This window comes from Geotrypetes seraphini, chromosome 15 (assembly GCF_902459505.1).
Source record: "Geotrypetes seraphini chromosome 15, aGeoSer1.1, whole genome shotgun sequence".
In the NCBI taxonomy this organism is placed as follows: domain Eukaryota; kingdom Metazoa; phylum Chordata; class Amphibia; order Gymnophiona; family Dermophiidae; genus Geotrypetes; species Geotrypetes seraphini.
In genome coordinates, this window is record NC_047098.1 from 13,153,060 (window position 1) to 13,177,496 (window position 24,437).

Sequence of the window (24,437 nt, forward strand, 5' to 3'; positions counted from 1 at the left end):
TACACGCACGGATAATCCCCCCTCCCCCCTCCCCGTTGGCTTCTCAGAAGTGAAGACAAGATTTCCTTTAAGCGCTCATTGGACTGTGCAACTTACCTTTTCTCCGACCAAACCTCTTCTGCATTCCAGTCCCTGTATTCGCCAGGAACAGCTGATCAGTGCAGCTGGAGCCAGAAGGAATACAATGTGCTAATATTTAAAAATAGTCACAGCAAAGACACTATGCATTGCCTTCTATTGCTTTGTAAGTACCCAGAGCGGGCAGGTCTAATTGGAAAGTTATACAATTAACAGCCTACCAAAAATAAATAATTTATAACATTTTATTGAAGGAAATAATTAAATATAATATAACTAGTATTTTAGCCCGTTACATTAACGGGTGCTAGAATATATGTTTGTCTGTCTTTCTTTCTGTGTCTCTCTCCCTCCCGCTGTCTTTCTTTCTGTCTGTCTCTCTCCCTGGCCCCCTTTGTCTGTCTGTCTGTGTCTCTCTCTGCCCCTGTGCCTTTCTTCTTTTATTTTTGTCTGCCTTCCTCTCGCTGTCTGGCTTTCTTTCTATCCATCTGTTTCTCTCTCCCCCCCCCCCCCCCCACTTCCCTGTGCAGCAGCCACAGCAGCATTCCCTCCCCCTCCACTACTTCCCTGTACAGCAGCATTTAGATCCCCCCTTCCCAGTACAGCAGCCACAGCAGCAGCAGCATTCCCTCCCACCCCACACCACTTCCCTGTGCAGCAGCAGCGTTTCCCTTACCTCTGTCTTGCATGCTCCCTTAGTCCCTTGCCGCCCCCACCCTTCCCTTCTCGCAGTCCGACAAACCTGACGATTCCAGCAGCGTGTGCAGCACTCTACACATGCTGCTTCGGGGCCTTTTACTGCCATGATTTACTCTGGTACGTCCCTGATGACATCATCTGATTGGGGGTCGATTTTTCATCCCCCCCCCATTCAGCTCAGTTTGGGGCTGATTCCATCAAATTCTCTTTGAGGTCTCTAGAGTGTGGATAGGTTTTTTTTCCCAACAGCAACTGTGGCGAAAGATTCTCCACGATCTTTGGCAAAAGAAGAACTAGGCACACTTAACATACACACTGTTTCCTGTTGCGGCCCAGACCTGCCTTGATAGAAAATGCTGGGATCTGTCCTTGAGTGCCTGGAGCAGCTCTACATGTGTGTAGGATATCACCTCTTCTCCAAGTCAGCTTTCATCCTCTTCCTTCACAGTTTGCCACCACACTAGGTGGATAAAAATCTTAAGATCTCAGACTTAAATCAACAACCAGCCTGCTCCCTCTGTTTCCCACCTAGTCTCATCACCAAGCCCTGCAAGAATCTTAAGGAGCATTAAAATATTAAAATATTCTTCACAATGACTGGGCTGATAGCCAGCAGCAGTTTTCAAATTTCTGACAGCCACAGAAAAAATTTAGGCTTGGATATTCAATCCTGGGCGCACTATCTGGGGTCAGATGCTGGCCCAGAAGTTATGTGGGTGCTGGTCAATATTCAAAGCTGGAACCCCCCCTAAAGTTAAGATGGCTTCTGTGCAGTTCTTTCAGCTATACAGACACCAGTGCTGAATATGGCTGGTACCCACATAACTACTGGCTCCTCCTTGCGTCTACCCCAGGCCACAGCCTGCCAGAGGTGATATTCAGCAGCACTGCCTGGTTAAGTGCCACTAAATATAGAAGGCCAGCTGAGCATGATTTAAGTGGACAAGAGCCTCTCCTGCATGCTTAAATCACTTTGACTATTTACCTTAACCCTGGAAGGCCCAATGGGGTCAAACTGACCCTGTGTTCATTTTTGAGTGTTGTGTAACAATGGCTCAAAGTTATCTTTTAATAGTTTACGACTTTTCATGTGTTATTGTTACGAGTTAAATACTGCAAAAATATTTTTTCTCTATTATCACCAGGTGGTGCTGAGCGGCAAATTTGTCACCGAGGCCCATCGGGGTCAATTTAAGCCCAATACAAAAACTATTAATAAGCACTAACAAAAGCAACATTGTTAATTACATTTCTATTATAACAGAATAACCAAGATCCCAAACATTTTAAAATACCCAACACGAATTCACATGAATAGCACATCACTATTTGCAACATGGAATACCGATAATAGGCAGTTTCAGGGTTTGACACCCTTTTTCCATTAGTTTCACAAGCTGTTATGTAACAGATTGGGATATCATGTAAGTAGTTATAGCCACTGTAAAGGATTCTGCCAAGGAAATGAGAAGGATACTTTTGGAAGATGTTGAGGTTGAAGGTGATGATCCAAGTAGTTCAGCGTTGGAAGAAGACAACTGTTCAGGTGACAAATTTAGAGCCATGCTGGTGACTCTTCCAATTCACAGTCTGAATCATCATCTAGCAAAGAAGAAGCTGATCAGACTTACATCTCTGGAAAATCAAAACATCCTTCTCAGACAGGTCATGGTGTTGGTGTCTGTCGTGGTCGGGGTCGAGGGAGGATTAGGGGATCAAGAGGTCGAGGAAGTTCAGGTCCTCACTCAACTTCATCAACGAGGAGTCTAACCATTCCTTCATCAGATAGACTGCCTGTGCCGTGGAGGGGCAAAGATGGAACTCTGTGGCAACAGCAGCCAGTGAAGCCAACATCTGGTAGGAAGAACATTAAGAATATTATGCATTCCATGCCGGGGCCAACAAGATATGCGCTGAGAAATGTAGATAGTCCATTGATTTGATGTGCGTTATTTAGTCAAGAAAGTCTATTTAGATGGGAAAGTATTAGGGTTAGGCTAAGTATTAGCTTTATATTTATAAAAAGTTTTATCTATGCACTGATGCACTTTTTGAAAATCATCATTATTAAAAAATTTTAAAAAAACTAGTTGGATTGACCCGGTGAGGAATTAATGTATAAATCCAACCACTATGATATGTATTTGAGTGGCTGGTGGCATTTCTGAGGGTCTGTTAAAGACACTATATACAAATAAGAATAGTTGGGAAGATTACAAGGAGGTCTCAATATCGATAGTCCATTGATGGCATTTGAATTATTTTTCAGAAGCTCCGTTACCACAGAGATCTTGAAATGGACAAATAAAGAAGGACAATGTATTTACAAAGACGCTTGGAAAGGTCTTGATGAAGAAGAGCTCTGCAATTTCTGGGGACTTTGATTGACTACAATACTTGAACAAATTTAACAACAGCACTTACAGATAATAAAAATTAATACTTTTTTATATAATATTTGCATTTCTGCTTACTTATATCAAATTGAAGCAGGGCTTGAATTAATTTGGACTCGTGTTTTCTCAAATTATAATCACTATAATCATATACATACATTTAAAAGTCATATTAATAACAAAACCACTAATAAAGTATGCATATAACATGTGGGGTTAAAATGACCCCAGTGGGACTCAGTGGTTGCAAAAATTTCTGGTCCTTCCAAGGTTAATGTCCATAATTGGTGATTCCGCCCACACTCTGTCCAAACTCTGCCCCTGAACATGCCTGCAGGCAGTGGCGTACTATTGGGGGGGGGGGAGGACAACGGCACCCCTCCTCCTCTGCCCATGCCCACTCCTTCCCCTGGCACGCACATGCCCCTTCCCTTGTACCTTTTTTAAAAATTATTTTTATTTATTTATAAGTTTTCAAATACATATCAAGATTAAACTAGAGGTCTGCACGGGAACGGGGATCCCGTGGGAATCCCCCCTAACCTACGGGACTCCCACAGGGACCCCCCTCTGGCCCAAGGGACCCTCACGGGGACCCCCCTCTAGCCAACGGGACTCCCACGGGGATGGAAGGCTTTGGAAGCAGGGTTCATCCATATAATATAATGGACACGTCAGCCTTAGTAAAAGAGGGGGTTTATAAGTTAATTACCTGAACAGAAAACAAAAAAAGGGTTCCACCAAAGAGATTCCACAAGGAAAACAGCAGCGCAAACACAAAAGAAACTGTGGAATTGATGATCCTGTCAGAAGTAATTGCTGCTTTTTATGGGGACGGGCGGGGATGGAGGTAATTCCTTGCGGGGATGGGTGGGGACAGAGAGGATCTGACGGGGACGGGTGGGGACGGAGAGGATCCTGGCGGGGACGGGTGGGGACGGAGAGGATCCTGGCGGGGACAGGTGGGATTTCTGTCCCCGCGCAACTCTCTAGATTAAACTTGTACTGAAAGCAATTTAAACAAAAAGCAATTTAAACCCTGATAAAGAACAAGAAAAACAAAGAAATTAAATTTTGCTTAAATCAGCTCAAGTCCTCAATGAGATCTAGGATGTATATATAGCGGTAATACAAGAAAATTACATTATGAAAACAAATGATCGAATAACTGAGTTAAAGCCGTCAAATTAACATAACCCTCAAACTTTTTCCTTATCCAGTTGCGATGACAATAGGAATGTTGTCAGATGAAGTGGCTGAAAGAAAACAAATTTTTGCGAATTATATTGTATTATACATTCTCAAGGATGGCGAAGATAAAAAGTCGCCCCTAAAGCTGTAACTCCTGGTTTTTAACAGAAGAAATTCTGTACCTTTTTGAACTTTGGCACGAGCAGCCACCAACTTACTGCCTGTGTTGGCTTCAGTGCTCTCTCGGGCGCAGATGTCGATATGATGACACCACGTGCATGTGTGACGACATCACATCTACGTCCATACGTGCGCGGAGACCTTCCAGACGGGGCCCTGACTGAGCTTGTTAACCCTAAAATGGCTATGCTGGAGGGGGGGGGGGGGAGGAGAGGCGGAGATCAGGAGAAGCGCCTGCGAAGAGGAGAGGCGCTGGTACCGTATGACTCGCCTACACAATGTGCTTCTCGCGGCATACCCGGAATCTCTCCGTTGCACACTACTGTGCCACGGCACACAGTTTGCGATACACCGCCTTAAGGTAAAATTCAGACGCTGAAGCAGCCCATGTCAGGCAGCATTCTACCATAATAAAGATTTTATCTACCTTTGACTGTGTCTGCCACCGCAATTTCCTTTTTTGGGGACCTAGCAGACCGTTTGTCTACTTGTTTCTTGGGACCTTCCATGTTAATGACTATGCAGGTTTATAAATGCCCCTTATTTCTAGATGCTTTTCACAGCTCCTAAATTTCCCATCATTAAGTCCACCAACCGCTTTTAAGAAGAGACCCAATTCCTAATGTTTTATCCCTTTTCCTTCTCTTTTCTACCAAAATTTTTTTTTTTTATCTCCACTCCTAACAATGTAACTCAACCCTTTTCTCCTTCAACCCCCACTTTCATGTTTGTATTTGTAAAGTCTTTAATGTGCACTTTTCCCCCTTTTATAAGCATTATTTTAATTCTTTATTTTAACACAGCATTGTAAACCGGCTAGATACTTGTTGATGGTCGGTATATTAAAAATAATAAAACTTAAAGTTAGGCATGGCTTATAGAATAGCACTTATGCCCAGGAAACGTGACTGAATTTAGGAGTGGTCATTTGCTCCAACGAAAACATGGTACAAATGCCTACACCTAAATTTATCAAACAGATAGTACACTAATTCTATATATATTTTAAGGGTGTATAACTGCAAGAACCTGCACCAAAAATAGCTGTAATTTTTCAACTATTGCATCCACAACCCTTATAAGATCCTCAGCGGCACCACTTAGAGCTCAATATATCTCATTGCCCTAAGCTTTATGTGTCTAATTGTCATTGGATCTAATTTTAATCTTCTTAGTCTTATTTAAAAGCTTGACTTTTGCTTTTGCTTAGTACTTAATACATTCGTATAATTTTTTAAGCAAATACTTAGCTTAAATCAAATTTAGACATGGATGCCTGTAGTTTATAATTACATATGTAACTTAAAGTAACCCCCCCAACTGCCCATTTCTGCACTCCCTTGACTTGCGTGTAAAATTAATGCACGGATCCCATGCCTAAATTTACACATAACTTGTAATTGATTTGAATTAGCACCAATAATTGCTTTTTAAAAGACCAATTGACTCTCATTAGCTTGTTATTTAATTAAATTGCGCATGCAATTTGGCGCACAATTTTTAGTACTTTTTATAGAATTTAGGGGTTAGTGTCTTTCTGTTCCATCGTTTCAGTACACAAGCATAAAAAATATTTTAATAAAAGCATTTAAACTATTGTTGAAATATTGTTTCAGCTGCTGCTTTGAATAACCCATAGAAATCTTGTGGCTGAAAGAAATGAGCCAGGACATGACTGGCTTTAGACAGCTACTACAAAAAGGTCGCTGGCACAGTTCCCTGATACAATTCAAGTTCATTTTGGCCTTTGTAGCTGACTTGTTTGATGGAGAGTGACCCCTTCTGTTAGTTTGTGGAAAATACCTTCTGTTAAAGGAAAGATTTATAAACTATAAATAGTTTTACCTCATGCAAAATTGTCATTTCTTTAATAAGACATTAACTATTTTTTTCTTGGGCCCTTACAGTTCAAGTTGAACCTCTTTCCTTTTCCTTTGCATTAACAAAAATTATAACAGTTATTACAGACGTCCGCAACTGCCTTCAGCTCTCACCTCCTCCAGCACCCGGACACATGCACAAGCTGCATTGCCTCCAACCATTGCTCCAGTGGTTACCTTATGTTCTGGGATGTTGCCTGCCTCACTGCTGTAACCTCACGCAAGCGCTTTCCTGCATCTGCAAGCAATTGGACTCTACCTCACAATCGCGTAGATGCAGGAAAGTGCTTGTGTGAGGTTGAGACTGCCGGACGTGACCGCCGGACCCTTGTGAAGTGGACAATCACGTACAGACTGAGGGCCTCAGAATAGTATCTGGTAGGCCGAGAGTTTGAGACCACTGGTATATGCATATTTTAATGGCACTTACACATGTAAAGTTTTGCGTGATACTATTCTCTTTTAGGCACAGGAAATGGGAAGTAAGGCTGAACAAAAGACTTCCAAAGGAGGCAGCAGGAGATTCCACACTGTATAATTTTATTGTTCCCAACTGGACCCAATATGGCACTTCATTTTGGTGCAAAGGCGCATCTGCCTCAGGGGTCAACAAAGTGGTGTAGTAAGGAGACAGGAGGGAAGACTGCCTCAGGCGCCGGCACCTCTCCTCCCCCACATATCTCTTGAAATGTTCGCCAATTCGATGCACAAAATGGCTCACTGTGTGGTTTTCGGCACAATCGCTCATTCTCCAATCCAGCTATGCAAATAAGGTAATTAATATTGAAATGCCACATAAACTAGCAGAGCAATTGATGCTCTTACATGGCTTTGCAATGCACAAAAAAAGTGATCATTTTTAGCAATCCGAAAAAACCTGTCCTACCGATAGTTCAGACCTGAAATTAATATATTTATAACATACCAAACATTTTTTGTTTTTAATGGTCATAGATGCTGGGCGTGTGCTACACAAACACGATATCTACCCCATAAAAAAAAAAGCTAGCCACCCCTCCCCGATGATAAGCCACCACACCCCTTCCCCAACAACCACAGGTCCCCAAACCCCCGATGATGACAGCTGCCCCCGCGACAGCGACGCACCGAAAGACATGAAGGATGCCCACGCCCTCCTGCCACCGCGCTAAACCCTTGTGCCAGCCAAAATTGGTAGGAGGGATGCCAAGTTTCCAAGTTTTATTTAAAATCTGATATACCGCTTAAAAAGTTGTCTAAGTAATGAACAAAGTCATGAACAAATAAAATCGTGGTGGGACATAATTAGATAGCAACAGACTTAAATGACATATTGAAACTTGAGGGATAGGGGGAGAAATACAATCTGAAATAGGAGAGAGTAACAATAAAGGTCAAAACAGTAGGAAGGGGATATGCTATTCCTTATTTCTGAAGTCTGAAGATTTCTTATCATAGGTGTCCTTAAATAGGAAGGTCTTTAGATTTACTTTAAATTTGTCCATAGGTGTTCCTTCTTGAAGATGTATGGGTAAAGAGTTCCACAATGTAGGGGCTGTAAGAGAAAGTCTTCTTTCTAGTGGTATTGTAAAATAGATAGCGTAAAGAGGGAATAATTAGGTGTTGGTTAGTAGAGTGTTCTAGATGGACAATATGAGATAAAATATCAGTCTATAAATCCAGGAGAGTGTGTTAGTTTAGCCTTGAAGGCAAACAGAAGGATTTTGTATGGGATTCTATGTGTGATTGGTAACCAGTGGGATTTTATTAGGAGTGGAGTAATGTGGTCAAACCTTTTTGTGTTATAGAGTAATTTAACTGCTGTGTTTTGGATAATTTGTAACCTTCTAAGTTCTTTTTGGGTTATTCCTCCCAAGTCATCCCCTCTGTTAAAAAAAAAAATTGGCAGGAGGGATGCCGACTCCCTTCTGTCACTTGATACAGAGGAAGGGGCCTTAGGCTGCTCAGACGCCTAAGGCCACTCCCTCCACCTTAGGCTCAGAGAACATCTGTTGCCACTCCTGTGCCACAGGATAAAGCCTAGTCAGTGTTTTGGCTACCTTAAAAGAGCCCTTTTACAGTGCTAAAACACTATTTTAAGTATTTATATACCGCCTATCAAAGTTATCTAAGCGGTTTACAATCAGGTACTCAAGCATTTTCCCTATCTATCCTGGAGGGCTCACTCAAGGGATGCCCTGAATCTCTAGAAGCAGCTGGCAAGCTCCCCCCCCCCCAAGTCATTAGGCCCAACTAAGTCAAAGGGTGTAGAACAGCCATCAAGGCTGTCACTGGGCAATTGCATTAAAAACCAGCGTGCCAGCGAGCCTTCACTTCCGGTACAATCGATTGCCGAGCCGGAGAACTCTGGCCCCGCCCCCGCCTCGGCGCTCCATGGCTGCGCCCTGCGTCCGATCCCACAATGCGCAGGCGCGGCGGGCCGCGCTCTCTTTTCGCCATCTTGCACAGCTATGGCGCCCGTGGTGAGTAAGAGCCGGGGAGCCGTTCTTAGCGCCGACTGCCCGCTTCGGCCTCCCGGGGCGTCCGCGCGCGGCCCTCGTGAGGGGCGCGAGGGCCCTTCCTGGGCAGGCGGCGGGAGCTCCGGGGCGCGGAGAGGGCGCGCGCGCAGCTCCCGCTGGGGCGAGCACGCGGCGGCCTGCTGCAGCCTCTCGGCGCCTCCGGACTTCGGCGGCTTGCGGGGACCGAGTAGGGGAGGCGGGCTTTCCCTCCGGGGGGGAGGAGGGTTGGGCCCTGCGCCCCTTGCTCTCTGCCTCCTCTGCTGGGCAGGGCAGCGTTGTCTTTCCCCCTCTTACAGCAAATAAGACGACAGTCGCTTCCCGCCTGCTTCGTGGTAGCCTCTCGGTGGGTGGTTTTTGTCGCCATTCGTTATTCTGGGGTGGCAAGATTAGTGGCTGTCAGATCCTTCCTTGCTTTTTTTGTGGGGGGGGGGAGGGGGGTTTGTGCGCAGTTCTTGGGCCTTTTAGTGCACCATCAATTTCTAGACAGGTTCTATGCGGTTTACAAAAGGCTAAATATATATATATATATATATACCCTTCCCCCTCCCCATTCGCGGTTCCTGCACTCGCGGTTTCGTATAATCGCGATTTTTTTCTGGGGAGGGGGAAAATAAAAAAATGTAACAAAAATCCATCTTTTTTTTTCCTCCCTGCCGCCTTCCCGGCCTTACCTGGTGGTCTAGAGGGCTTTCGGGGCAGGAGCGATCTTCCTACGCTCCTGCCCCGTGCAGATCGCCATGAGGAAATGGCTGCTGGGAGTTCCCGTAGTCCAGGGGTGTCCAATGTCGATCCTCGAGGGCCGCAGTCCAGTCGGGTTTTCAGGATTTCCCCAATGAATATGCATTGAAAGCAGTGCATGCAAATAGATCTCATGCATATTCATTGGGGAAATCCTGAAAACCCGACTGGACTGCGGCCCTCGAGGACCGACATTGGACACCCCTGCTGTAGTCTCTCCAGACTACGTCGGGAACTCCCTACAGCCAATTCCTGATGGCGATCTGCACAGTGCAGGAGCGTAGGAAGATCGCTCCTGCCCCGAAAGCCCTCTAGACCACCAGGTAAGGCCGGGAAGGCGGCAGGGAGGTTGGGGTGGGTCAGAGCCGGATAATCGTGGTTTTTTTCGGCATTCGCGGTACGGCTCTGCCCATATCCCCCGCGAATGACGAGGGAGAAGTGTGTATATATATATATATATATATCAGGGGTGTCCAACCTTTTGACTTCCCTGGGCCGCATTGGCCGAAAAAAATGTTTCTGGGGCTGCGCAACCGCTGCAGCAAGACAGAGGAGGGAGCCGGCAAGATGGCAGCAGGCAGGGGGCAGCAGAGGAAAACACTGCATCGCCCTCGACTGGGGCCGCAGGTTGGACACCCCTGAACTATATGATGGCCTCCTAGCCACACAAGCAGCAAAACTCGACAACCAAATCTCCAATCTACTAATTATGACTCTTAGACTACAAAACATTCAGAAAGCACTAAAGGCGCTACTTTTTAAGAAATTCTTGCATACGACTTAATACCGCTAGTCCCTTCTCACTTCCCAATACCTTCCCGATTCCCCAAAGCAACCTCATTTACTCTTTATCTCCTCTAGAAATTACCAGATATCTTCTTGTAACACGTTTTTTTTGTAATTCTTTTGTAATCCGCCTTGAACCGCAAGGCAATGGTGGAATAGAAATCTCTAATGTAATTTAGAATAAGAATGAGATTAATTACTGAACAACCTAGAAAATAAGTAGGTTTTCAAGTGTCTCCTAAATTCCAGATAGAAAATTTGAAATAGTAAGCAATTGTTTGAAGTCTTTAGCCCAAGTGGCAGCCTGATAAGAGAGCATACATTCATGATATCTTTTAAACTTGCAACCCCTTGCAGATGGAGAAACAAATATTGCATGAGTTTTGCCAGAGAATTTTTGTGTAGAAGCTGAAAATAAATTCATCCAGTGTGGAGCTTGACCCATCAGGACTATAATAAATGCAACCCAATTTAAAGACAGTAATGCCTCAAACGGTAACCAATGTTTCTGAGGCCTGAATGGGCTTTTCTCTGAAGGTTCTGTATTAAAGTGCATATATTGAGAATTGTAAATGAACTCTGAGATACTTGTTTACCTTGTATCTGGTCAGTCAAGCAAACCACTTGTTTCTCCCAACCACTCATTTTTGAAGGCTTTGTTTACTAAGTTTTTCTCCCATTCTCCCAAAAGGAGAGATAACTTTAAAGTAAATAATATATCTATTCTTGCTTTCTGTACAAGTGTAATACTTGAAATTTAAGTTGAAAACAATAAAAATATAATAAAAAAAAAAAAAGTAAATAATATCCTTAAAGTATCTGCTCCATTTTTTTGCAATATTACTAAAGACTTTGCACAGCGAGGCTGCTCTTAAGCTTCTCTGGTTTTGGTTAAATAAATCTATGTGTAAGAGACGTCCCATATTAGGGCTTACCAAAACTGATTTTGCACATATTCATTGCAGCTGTATGGGACACTGGCAGATTTGGAGATCTTTGATCTTGATAGAAGTTCACTAGGGGGCAATTTTAAAAAGGAAAAAAAAGTGGCACAAATCGAGTCCCAAGTCTAGGAATCTGAAAGGTCTTAATATATCTAGTGCATCCTTGTACTGTAATATGTCTAAGCTTCTTTGCATTGTACTAAACAGTTCTCCATATACTATAAGTTGCCTTGAACCTTTGTAGGCATAGTGTGACGCATAAATCCCAGATTAGATTGTTGAAACTTGTAATTGGGAATTTTACTATGCAGTTCATCTAAATTGCGAATCTGGACATTTTTCAAGGGGAACAGAAAAAGATTAGGACAAAAAAGTACCTTTTTTATCTAGACTTGTTTCAGTCATGCCTAAGTAAAAAAAAAAAAAAGTATCCTAACCGATTAGGTGGCCGCTGGAGAGATTATGGTGTGGTCTCTGATCCCCCTTCCACTCCTCAAAGATGTGATAGTATGTACAGACTCTGACAGCTCCAGACATGGCTATTCCTAAGAAAAACAAGCAAGTGGAGTAGCTAGTGTTCAGTGTAATAAACCATAAACAATGGGACCAAGGTCAGTTCCCATATGTGAGCCCTCCTGGAAAATACTTTCTGTACTTAAGTATGTGATCTGCAAACCTGAGAGTTATTGTAGCGGTAGATCTTAGGTACAGTGGGTTTTCTCTGTTCCTAGAGGGCTCACAATACAATTTGAAGGGGTTTAGGTGGGATTTGTACCTAGATCCCTTTATGTGGAGTCCACTGCACTGACCACTAGACTGTCTCTCTGCACTGCTGGGATGCCAGGCCTGGTTTACTAGGAATGCTTCCAGACAGATATCCCAATGGTTTGTTTTTCCTCTTTTTCCTTTTTTTTTTTTTTTTTTTTTAAACCATAAACCACAAATTTTTCTGGTTCAATTAGTCTATGAGCTACACATTTTTTGAGTAGTCTCAATTTGTACCTAGATGGCATGTAGAAAATACCCCTCCACACAAACATGGGCAGTTTGAAATATGAGCAAGTTGCACACTAGTGGCGTTTCTCCGACAGCTGTCTTAATTGGATTCCTCAAACTTTATTTTTCCCCATAATGTAAATATTGCATATTGAACAGTAATATTCACCCCCCCTTTTAATGAAGCCACATTAGACCTTTTTAAAAAAATCTCTGGCCACTGCAATATTAGCTCTGATGCTCCTAGGAATTCTTTGAGTGTTGGAGCTTTTACAACAGCTGCCGGTGATAAAAAAAAAAAAAAAAAGCCTAACGTGACTTCATAAAAGGGGGTAGCGGCTTTATTTGTAAGCATGTTTATGAATTCTTAGGTTGTATTATTGATTCTGCATTGTCGCTTCCTCATTTTTTAATGCAGGTTGTGCTTTACTGCCATTGAATCTATTTATATTTTGCCTCCATATTAATGAAAACAATCAAAGCAGTTTACAAATGAAAACTTTCCCTTTTCCACGCTGTGTAATAAAACTTTTTAATATTTCTTTGGGTACAGATGTTTTCCCTAAATGAAAACCCATGCACCTACCCTAGGATATCCACTACACTTCCCCCTCCCCATTCGCGGTTCCTGCACTCGCGGTTTCATATAATTGTGATTTTTTCTGGGGAGGGGGAAAATTTAAAAAACAGTCTTATTGTAAAAAAAATCCATCTTTTTTTCCTCCCTTTTAGCATGTAGAAAATCAGCATATCCAAATAAATGCAAAGCTTTCTTTTGAAGCTTCCCCCCCCCCATTCCTTTGTGGCAATGTTAGAGGTGCCAGGTACACCACAAAGTACTTTATTTTATTTTTTTGCTTTCTGGTAAATTAGATTACTTTTATGTAAACAACTGGTGATTTTACAATTTTGTAGAAAAAAACTACAGTGAAGGGCAGCAAGAAAAAGAAGCAGGTTCTGAAATTTACTCTGGACTGCACCCATCCTGTAGAAGATGGAATCATGGATGCTGCTAACTTTGTAAGTATGTGCCACCTGTAAAAGTGTATTTTTCGTTAGCCACCAGTCAGTGGTAAAGAATTTCAAACAGTTTCTTGACTAAAAGGCCTTTGGATGTCCCTAGGTCAGCAGAACCAACTTTACTTAATACTTGTTATCACCCACCTGCTTTTATATCTTTATTTTACTTCATTAGCTAATTAACAGTGTACAGAAAGAATCATTCATTGCTTTCATATTCTCTACTTAAGTATCGTATATACTCGAATATAAGTATAAGACAAGGTAGACTCAAATTTAAGATGGGGCGGGGGGTGCAGAGAGGGTTAATATTCATGTACTCTGCACATGTCCCATTTGTCCCCGCTCCCTCCCTGCCAGGCTCTGCACCCAACCCCCATCCCTGCCCTGTCCCCCCTCTCTCCTGATGTCCTGCAGGCCTCCACCGTGCCTGCCGTATGACCTGGTGGGCCGGAACAGGAGGGATCCCTCCTGTCCTGGCCGATTGTCAGCTATTCTTTTACCTGCCTCCCACCGTGTACCTTTTTTGAATCCCTGGTGGTTCAGCAGTGCACCGGGCAAGAGTGAACTTTCTGTGCTCCTGCCCTGCGCTGAGCCCCTCCCTGAATGGCTGCCTTGAGTTCTCGTGGCCCAGCAGTGTACCGGGCATGGCTGCCGCAAGTTCTCACAAGTCCCACGAGAACTCGGGGCAGCCATTCAGTGAGCGGCTCAGCATTGGGCAGGAGTGCGGAAAGCTCGCTCATGCCCGGTACATCGCAGGACCACCAGGGATTCAAAGAGATATTCGGGGGGGGGGGGAGGGGGAGAGACAGGACTGAGTTTTAAAAAATTGGCAGAGTTGACCGGGACAGGAGATGGGAGAGATCCCTCCTGTCTCGGCCCACCCCACCAGGCCATACGACAGGCCTGCAGCGAAACAGGGAAGGGGTAGGTGGGTAGTAACCTGAATATAAGCAGGGACCCCCATTTATGGGCCATTTTTTTGGCCCAAAAATCCTGGTTTATATTTGAGTATATACAGTAAATAAAAGCATCAGTGTGTTAAATCTGGCTAGTCTCTCAAGTAGTACTTGCAAAATTTCCTTTGGGTGATGTTCTAAGTTAGTAAAATTATTCTGAACCTTGCTCAATGATTTTAAATGTCATATCTGCCAAAACCTCAAATTAAATTTTTGCTGTACTCATTTTGCTTGGCCTAAGGACTTTTCTTCAGTCAAAATGGTGATACTGATACAGTGGCCACTGAATGTGCATGTTGATTATCTATGTTTCTGTTTAGGATTTGATAGCCAATGCTTTTATTTTTACCATGGTCTGGGGATTGGGAGGAAAGGAAAGAGGTGCTGGATCCATGTGGTGGGTGGTGTGGAGCTGAAGGGAGAGGTGTCAGACCCACACCTGGGTGCTGAAGGGAGTGGATAGAGGTGTTGGACCCATGAGAAGGGGGCTAGAGGGAAGGGAAAGAGAAAAGCTGAACCAAGGGGATGAAAGAAGAGTGAATGAAATATTGAACATAGTGGAGGGAGGGAGGAGAGTGAGAGTGAGACACACATTGGAGTAAGAGAGGGGAAAAGCTGGACAGGGAGATATACAAAAAGAGGGGAGATGTTGGCTTAGATGGGAGCATTGGAACAGGGACAAAAAGGGAAATCCTGCATGGGGGTGGTATATGGACACGGGGGGTAATGCTGGACATGGGAGGGTATATGGACACAGAGAAGATGGCTAGAAATGGGGAAGAATAACGCAGACTCTAGACCTGGGAGATTGGTCTCTCTCCCGAAGAGCGTTCAACCTTATAGTGGGATGCTTGGGAAGACCAATGATGAATTTGATGACTTCAGCCAAAAACGTGAAAGTGAATTGCTTCCACAACCAAAGAGATGAGTCGGGCAGTTCAGGGTTGGCCAGAAAAGAGCCTGCTTTGTATTTCCACATTGGCTTATGGTGGGCCAAGTCATCCGTAGAATTGTGTTTCACCCAGGCCTCAGTAGCATCAGATTGGCCTCACCAGTCTTGGTATGCGGATCTAGCACATCTTCAAAGGACAGAGGCTTCAAGCTTCCGGTTCATATGGGACTTCTCAGTCAGGGTCCAGTTCCCATGGAGAGTCCAGATTGCTTTGGTCTTATGGCATGGTTCTTAAGCGCATGGCCTTAGTACCCAAATGTTATTTGGAAGTAGTCAATACCACTCTTCTCCAGGCTAAAAAGCCTTTGACAGTGGCGGCCTACGTAAAGCAGCGGTGCACCAAGGATCATGTAGAGCATTCCAGGGTGTCGATTCCTGTGATCCTTGCTTTTCACAATTTAGAAAAAAGCCTAGCTTGTCTCAGAGTTCAGGTGGCAGGTCTTGATCATGCCTTTGAGCTCAAGGGGCAGGCATCTCTGGCATCTCATCCAGATGTAACCAGATTTCAGAGGAGGGTGCTCAGGTTGCAGTCCCCGATACGCCAGCCTTTCCCATCGTGGAATCTTAATATTGTCCTAAAGGGTCTTAGCCTCCATACTAGCTGCTGCAAAAAACATCCCTTATATCCCTCCTGGACCTTAGGTGAAGACAGTATTTCTTGCAGTAGTAATCTCAGCAAGAAGAGTCTCTGAATTACAGGCTCTTTCATGCAGAGAGCCATACCTCAGAATCACAGATGCTGGAATTTTCCTGTGCATAGTCCCTTTCTACTGAAGGGCCCAACCCGACCATGTGCCCAAGGCCCCGCCCCCAGGAGGGACCTAAGGCTCCTGGGCCTATTCTGATTGGCCCAGGCGCCTTAGGCCCCACCAGTAGGCGGAGCTTTGGGACGGATGGGCCAATCCGGCCTCATTCCGTCGTTGGCTGCCTGCCGGATAGGTGGGTTTGGCTCCCATCTGTCCGGCCAACTACACAAAGGTACGGGGAAGGGGGGTGGGGGTGTCGTGGGGGAGCGGTCGGAGGTTCTTGGGGGGGCGGTCGTTGGGGGAGGGGGTTTGCGTCGAGGGCAGGAGGGCCTGGGATCCCTCCTGCCCGTAATGTAGTGGGGGTAGGGGGTCGCCGTGGCCAGGAGGGTTTGGGCTCCCTCCTGGCCCGAACAACTAGCGGGGGGGGGGGGGGGGGTCGCCAGGGCCAGGAGGACTTGGGCTCCCTCCTGGCCCGAATAACTAGCGGGGGGGGGGGGGGGGGGGTCGCCAGAGCCAGGAGGGCTTGGGCTCCCTCCTGGCCCGATATTGTTGGGGAGTTGGCAGGGCAAGAGGGCTTGGGCTCCCTTTTGCCCCGATCGTGTCGGGGGTGACGTGGTTGGCTGGGGCAAGAGGGCTTGAGCTCCCTCTTGCCCCGATCGTGTCAGGGAGTCGGCGGGGCAAGAGGGCTTGACGTCAGAGAAAGGGCGGGACCGCCGGAAGAAGCAGCGCAGGCGCAGGGCTCACAGAAGGGCCGGGACCGCCAAGAGGAAGCAGCAGGACACTGGTAGGAGCTTCTACATGATGGGGGGGGTCGGGAGGCTGTGGGGGTGCAAGCGGTCCTTCAGGGTGGGGGTGCGGGTGGGAGTGCGTGCGAGCGGTCTTTCGGGGTGGGGGTGCGAGCGGTCCTGCGGGGGGGTGAATCGGACGTCGGGGAGGGGCATCAGGCTTTCAGGGTGGGGACAGGACTTCAAGGGGGAGAGGAGAGTTGGGGCGGGCGAAAGGAGAGTCGGGCGGCGATGGGAGAGTCGGGCAGCATGCGCGGTATACAAATTTTTTTTTTTTACATATATTTCGGTTTCCCGCGCACTATACCCGTGTGCGTGTTTTACACGGGTGCGCGTTATCTACGTGAAAATACGGTAACTGTAAATTTCACTCCAATAGTACATAATATATGAAGGAGTGGTATGTTAAAATTCACTTTTAGGTAGCTGATTTAAATCTACTTTTTGTTTTAGAATTGACTGAAAAATTTAGCTTCTGCTAAACTTTGGATAGATAATTCCATGTAAACTAGTTAATGGTTGCAGTCCAGTTGGTATTGGCTGTCAGTTACAGCAAACCCGAGGAGAGATTCAAGCCTGAACTTGTGTGGAGATGGTATCGGTCACCTTTGCCTCCAGATATTGTTTGTTCTTCAGATAAAAAGGAAGATGTCACTCTTAATTTGTCAATGTAACACTTTGCTCAAGCAAATCAATGAAAAATGTAACTCAATGCTAATCTATGCAAGTGAAATCAATTTTATTTTTTAACTAGCATGACATGATAGGTTGCATCTTTCTAGAAAGCTGGGATACTGAACTTAACCATGTAGAGGTCAATAAGTGGTATTTCCTGCTTACAGGAGCTGTTCTTGCAAGAACGAATCAAAGTAAATGGAAAAGCTGGTAATCTGGGTGGTGGAGTGGTGACCATTGAGAGGAGTAAAAGTAAAATCACTGTAACCTCCGAGGTTCCCTTTTCCAAGAGGTAAGAAAGGAGACTTGGGCTTTCCTGTGTTTAGTCAGATTTTAAACTGGTGAAAACCGACGATCTATTCTGATTTTTTTTAAATCAGTATATCTATCAGCTGTGGTCTTTGTATGTCTGTATAACTTGGTATTATGGAGGTTCATGTTTTATCTGTAAATTTGTGTTCAAAGCTTGGAACTAAGGGTTAAATGAAAAAGTAATGCCTCCACCTCCATAATTCATCAACAGATGGCAGCACTGATTTGCTGCATGTGTCCACTTGTTCTTGCAAATCTCTCTCTCAACTCAGTTGGCAAGAAATGTTTACGTGAAAAGGCTATTTTGCTATTGTATGTGAAATGCAAGCATGCAGTGAACACTTTTCAGTGCAGTTTAAGCAATGTGCTATGATAAAATTTCTGACTGTTGAAGGAATCCCTCTAGTTGAAATTCACCGTCACATGCAGATTGTTTATGGTGATGACTGCTGATGTGAGTACTGTGCATTGCTGAGCCAAAAAAATGGTAAAGATTGTGGACTGGGAAGGACTGATTTGTGTGATAATAAAGCAAATGACCCTTGACAGCAATGGATAAGTTTCTCACAAGAAAGGTTGACAAACTCGTAAAGGGCAATTGGAAACTCGCTCAAAGCATTACGTTGCAACCCTGAATGCTATGAAAGAACGATTTAAGTGTTTGGAAGCCAAAGAGAGAGGTTTTGTTTTGCGATGTGACAATGCTAGGGCTCACACTGCATTGAACACAATAAAGGCAATTGTGAAGATGGCTTCTCGGTCTTACACTGCAACACAAATTATTATATTCCCAAAAATATATATTGTGGAATTTTTCTATCTCTGGGCAAAACAATTACACTATTTACTCAATTTTCAAAATCATTTTGTAAAACAATTAACTTTGCAAAAATCAAAATTGATAAAGCTTACCAAAGCATACAGCAGCAGTTTTCATAATAATAAAGTTGAGTAAGATGCTGAAATAGGAGCAACCTCTTGTTAAATAACAGAATATTCAAACTTGCATGGTTGAATGGTTCATTCTTAGTTATCAAATTGTACAATCTTCTTGGATCTCCCAATAGATTCCTGTTTCACCAAAAGTGACTGCTTCAGGTGAAAATGCTCATCCTTGTAACCCTGTGCACCAATGTGACACTGGTTTTGAGATCTTTTTTTCTCAACTAGTATAGTGTCACCAGTAGTTCCACAATATATATTTTGGGCATATAATCTTTGAGCTTCAGCGTATTTTGCCCTATTTCTAACTGTGTTTGGTCATGTCTAAAGTCTTACCTCATCCACCATATGGCTCAGACTTAGCACCGTGCAATTTCCATCTTTTTTTTCCCCAAAATTGAAGGAATACTTTCAAGGGCATCTGTTCAACTTGATTGAAGAGGTGGAAAAGACTTTGAGCAACGGGTTGAAGAGAGAATATGTGCAGTTCTTTCGTGATGGCTTTCAAAAACTTGGCAGAGGTGTGTGGCAAATTATGATTATGTAGAACCATAAATACATGTAGTAAAAAGCAAGTTTTAAGCATTTTTGTTCATTACAATCTTCACTTAAACAAAAGTTATGGAAGTGGAGGCATTACTTTTCATTTAATCCTCTCATTAAGGCTGCCTTACCTGATTTGTTTCAAGCAGACCAGTTGTATCAGGAATACTTTGATTTATTAGTCAAGACCAAAGGTTGCCACATCTCATGCTCAGTTTGCATCAGGGTAAATGCTAGAAGAGGATAAGTACACGCTCCCGCCTTTACAAGCAACATATTTTCACAGAATGGAGCAGCTATCCTTACATCTGAATGCTGCTCAATTCTGTGAAAAAAAATATTGCTTGTAAAGGGGGGGAATGTGGTCTTATCCCCTTCTAGCATTTACCCCTGATGCAGCCTGAGAGTGAAATGTGGCTATGTCTGGTCTTTTTTGACTAATCACGGTATTCCTGATACAACTGGTTTGTTCAGTATCTCCTGCTTGTAAGAGTGTTTGTGGACCCTTCGCCTTTTCGTATTTTCCTGTTTGCCTGATTTTTCAGTCTATGCTTCAAAGTTGCAGCACTTGATTTAAAAACAATTCTTTTAGTAGAAATTATAATACATCTACAGACAGAAGTCTGAAATAGATATGGGAGCCCTGACAGTGAAGAGTTCTGTTGGGTAAATAACTGGACTGAAAATTAATCTTCAAATGCAACTAAAAAGGAAATGTGGATTTCCTGCTAAACAGCCTATTAGCGGCATTTAAAAAAAGTGGCATTCCTTTCCGTGTATTCAGCTCAAGGAAGGAAAATAGCATGTATCTAGGCTCTCTTCAGATGCACATGTACTATTTTGTCTGCTGCCTGCACAAAGAGCTGGTGCAAAATATGCAGATATTTTTAACACTTTGAACTTGACAGTGGTTTTTTCCTTTTGGCACAATAGTTTATCTGTCTTCCATTTCATCCATGAATTTTCATACATAGCTACCTGGGGATTTTCCCTGATTTAAGAGACCCCCAGCATTTCCACTGTTCCACCAATAGGAAATGGCTGCCGTGAGTTCCCGTAGTCTCTCGAGACTACAACGGGAACTCCCCACAGCCATTTCCTATTGGCGATCTACACGGGGCAGGAGTGTAGGAAGATCGCTCTTGCCCCGAAAGCCTGCTAGACCACCAGGTAAGGCCGGGACACCGGGGGAAAGGCTAAACTATGGGGGGGGGGGTCTTTTATTCCCTCTCCCCAAAAAATTGCAAATATGTGAAATTGCGATTGCTGAAAATGGGGAGGGGGAAGTGTATACATAATCATTGTCTCATAAATCAAACTCACTTAATAGGGGGTGAAATTCTGCTTTCCTACTTGTGGCCTGATAGAAAGCAATTGTTATACTCTTATGTGAACAATTTCTCACAGATGGAAAAACAAAAAAATGTACTGATATGCAATGAACAAAGAGCCGGATTCTGTAATATCGCCTGTAAAGTCTGACGGGCCACTGTTGCACCTGAGACGTGCTTTTCACAGTACCAGCACCTCTGGACCAGCTGGTAATTTTTGGTTGTCAAAAGGCAGCGCCGCACTTGAAGAGTCGCCCAGCGATGATGGAGAATCACCCGGAGTGCTCGTTTAAATATTTAGAGTCCAGTTTACTACCAGTTTAATATTTATGATATCATTGTAATACATTTGCATGGCAGAGTCGGAGGCTGCTAGAAAACTCGGAAAGACCACGTGAGCCATTCTGATAATTGCTAAACCAGCTAGAGGCCATCGTTAAAGGCACAGTAAGTTTTGAAAATCTGGCCCTAAGTTATTACATTGAAATATTAACCTTCAGGGTGGATTTGATTTAAGTCAAATTGATCTAAATCACAATTTACTGTAAATTGCTAGTCAGACTTGATTTAAGTAATAGTTTTCTATAGAAGACTCATTCTTGCTGATATCTTAAATATTTATAACCAGATGGTCTCATTTTTTGAAAGATAACTTTAGTTTAAATAATATCAAAAAAATTACTGACATTACAGATAATTCACCTGGCAATAATTTCATAATTATCTCCAGTTTAATACGTTATTTATATTTGGACAACTTTTCTGCTGTACTTTATTGAAAGGAGAAAAATAATCAGTACTATAAACAATTTTAAATAGTTTTATTTAACTGAAACAATAACCTTATAGTGTACAGCTATAAGGTTATTCTTGTATTTGCTTAAAAATTCATGTTAACTGATGTGGTTAAACAAAATATCATTTAAAAAACTGAACTATCAGCCAGGTCCACACATGAAAAACTTAAAATACTGTCTCTGTAGCTCATTTCATCTTCATAATCTGGAAAAGAAAAACGAGCTTTCCTGCTTTATTGGTCCAAACGATTTCTCAGTTTGAAATGAGTCCAAAGGAAGAAAATATTCTGTGCCAACAGAAGCTACAACTGTTAAAAGTGAAAGCATTACTTCAACAGTCTCTAAATCCAAGTGCTTAATAAGTGACCTCCACCATTTCACTGGTGAGACTTTCTTTAAAACATCATTGGCAAACACATTTCTTGAATGATTTCCCCTTAGCTCTGAAGTTTATTATTGTTGGTTTTACAAATGAATTATTCCTGGATACCTCTTCACTTAAGATTTGACCCTGGTACCCAATATTGACGATATCTGGAAGAAAAATGAGCTAGAGATGGTGCTTGTCCCATTTTGTTTTTGTTCTTTTCATATTTCTAATTTAATTCTGCCATTGTGTAGTTCTGTGTTTTAAGTGCTAACTCGGCTCCTTCCAAATTTCAACAGACAGAAGAGTTTGTCACATAAATTGGGCAATTTTTTCATCTATTACTTTTTCTAACCTGCTTGTTTTTATCACAAATTTATTTACGGTGGTTCCAGAGTGGTCAGATTTTTTTCTTCTATTTAGGTGATATAATGTGGATATGTGATGTATGATATGACTGAAACACTATCCTGGACAGATTATTCTGAAACTGTAGAATAGGGAAGATGGTGATCTCCATAGTTTCCAGAATCCTTTGATATAGCATCGACTTTTATGTTTAGGGGAATTTATTATTTTATTATTGTTTCAACTATGTCTTCATAACCATCAAAATGATAGTAGCATGAAGTAATAATAACATGCTCAAACATGACAGTTTCTCAAAGCAATCTTTAAGAAATATGATGAAATTAAAATATTTACCAACCTGAAGATTCTGCCTGTTTAAACATGTTCCTATTGTCATCTTCATCAAAGCACTTCTCATGATGATGATTCATTTGGGCTACCAGGCCTTGCATTTCGTTGTTGCAGTGTTTGCATTTAGCACTCATTTTACCTATGGGAAGAGGAACTTCATTAAAATATTCCCAAACTGGGTCTCTCTTAAAGGTCTACTGCCATTATAGGTTTCTCCTCCAAGAAAAGAATATGATAAACCTCAGGCTAAACACACAAAGATCCCAAGACTTGTGGAGTATTCTGCATGTGAAGTTAGTTCCTTTTCTTTTCATACTTAGCTCCTTGTGCAGAGATATATAGCATATGACCAAACAGCACAATAGTTCAAGTTAAATTTTCTGTGAGAGTATAGCCCAAACTTCAGATTGGAAGGGTGTATATTCTCTTACCCCTCCTAACTCTCTTCACAGTAAATAGTACAACGATTATAGATCCTCAGAAGTACCACCTAGCACTCATACAAATTCATTGTGTCAGGCTTTATGTACTACTTCCTCACCGATCTTCCATACTTTGCTATTAAATTTATAAATACTTTTTTCCACCTTAGTATATAAATAGTTGAAATACTTAGCTTAAAACTTGTGGTCATGCTTTCAGGGATTTATACCGCCAACATGTTTCACCTGAAGGGGTTTTATCAAGGCACCATATCCCTAATAGAATCAAAACAAACATTTTAATACTCACATATCTAAATTATGGGCTCCTTTTACGAAGGTGCGCTAGGGATTTTAGCGCAAGCACAAAATTACTGTGCGGTAGCCGAAAATCTACCGCCTCCTAAAAAGGAGGCAGTAGTGGTTAGTGCGCTTGGGAATTTAATGCACACTATTGCGTGCGTTAAGGCCCTAGCACACCTTTGTAAAAGGAGCCCTATGTTACTATCTTAGACTTAGTTAACTACTATATCCCAACACCGTGGGAACACGTTTTACAGATGGTTCTTTAATAAAAAATGCACAAAGACATTCAAACCTTTCAGCTTACCTTTCTAAAGCTTAATGCCTGGACTGATGGTGATGATGTCATCGTAGGGGCGGCACCAACATTTAGAACAGGGAAAGGAAAATTAACTGGAAAAACTTAGTTACAAAATGCTATGTTAAATTTAGAACTCGAATGGACTACATTGATATGAATGGTTTCAGCCGGGTGGGCCTCAGGTTACAATAACTTGGGTCTTTAATATTCTGCTTTTATGGAGGGCATAGCATTTTGTAACAAAGTTTTTCCAGTTAATTTTCCCTTCCTTGTTCTAAATGTTGGTGCCGCCCCTATGATGACGACATCATTGGCAGTCCAGGCTGGGTGAGTGTATTTAAGTGAGACCGGAACAAGCCGTGGCCATTTTGATAGCATAGTAGATGATGGCAGAGAAACCACTCATCCAGTTTGGTTGTTTCTTGTGCACTGCTCTAGCTAAGGGCGTCTCCCAACTGTCAGCCTTATAGATGTGACTGCCTGTGGGAGATTATTTTTTGTCCAAACTGTTTTCTTTTCTATTTGGTCCTGTGCCATTCTGAATAAGTGAGCACACAAGTTCCCCACGTTTGAAAAGGCTTTGTTTATTGAAGGCAAGTTAGTAGTCCAGTATCATACTTAAATTCTTCAACAAGGGTAACATATCAACCACATAGAATGGAGGACAAAAGTAGCTGAGGAGGGTAACCTGTCAGCTAATACACGATAGTTTGAGGGTTTAAAGCAGGGGTATCCAACCTGCGGCCCCGTGAAGTACTTTGTGCAGTCCTGGTCGAGGGTGATGCAGTGTTTTCCTCTGCTGCCTCCGGGTGTTTACCGTCTTGCCGGCTCCCTCCACTGTTTTGCTGCAGTGTTTGCACATTTGTGTGGCCCCAGAAATATTTTTTTCAGCCA

The 24,437-nt window shown here is 43.1% G+C and overlaps 2 protein-coding genes across 2 annotated transcripts in view; one reads left to right on the forward strand and one right to left on the reverse strand.

Moving 5' to 3' along the window:
• The window catches only part of RNF207 (ring finger protein 207), a 47,297-nt gene extending 47,169 nt beyond the window's left edge, over positions 1 to 128 (reverse strand). The window contains exon 1 of the mRNA XM_033922505.1: positions 97 to 128. The gene's annotated coding sequence lies outside the window, so the exon portion shown is untranslated. The remainder of the gene's footprint in view (positions 1 to 96) is intronic.
• Positions 129 to 8,830: 8,702 nt separating this feature from the next.
• Positions 8,831 to 24,437, forward strand: part of RPL22 (ribosomal protein L22) — a 34,161-nt gene continuing 18,554 nt past the window's right edge. Inside the window, exons 1-3 of the mRNA XM_033922574.1 lie at positions 8,831 to 8,886; positions 13,302 to 13,406; positions 17,691 to 17,815. Of these exons, the coding sequence (XP_033778465.1) occupies positions 8,875 to 8,886; positions 13,302 to 13,406; positions 17,691 to 17,815 (242 nt within the window). The 5' untranslated portion in view covers positions 8,831 to 8,874. The remainder of the gene's footprint in view (positions 8,887 to 13,301; positions 13,407 to 17,690; positions 17,816 to 24,437) is intronic.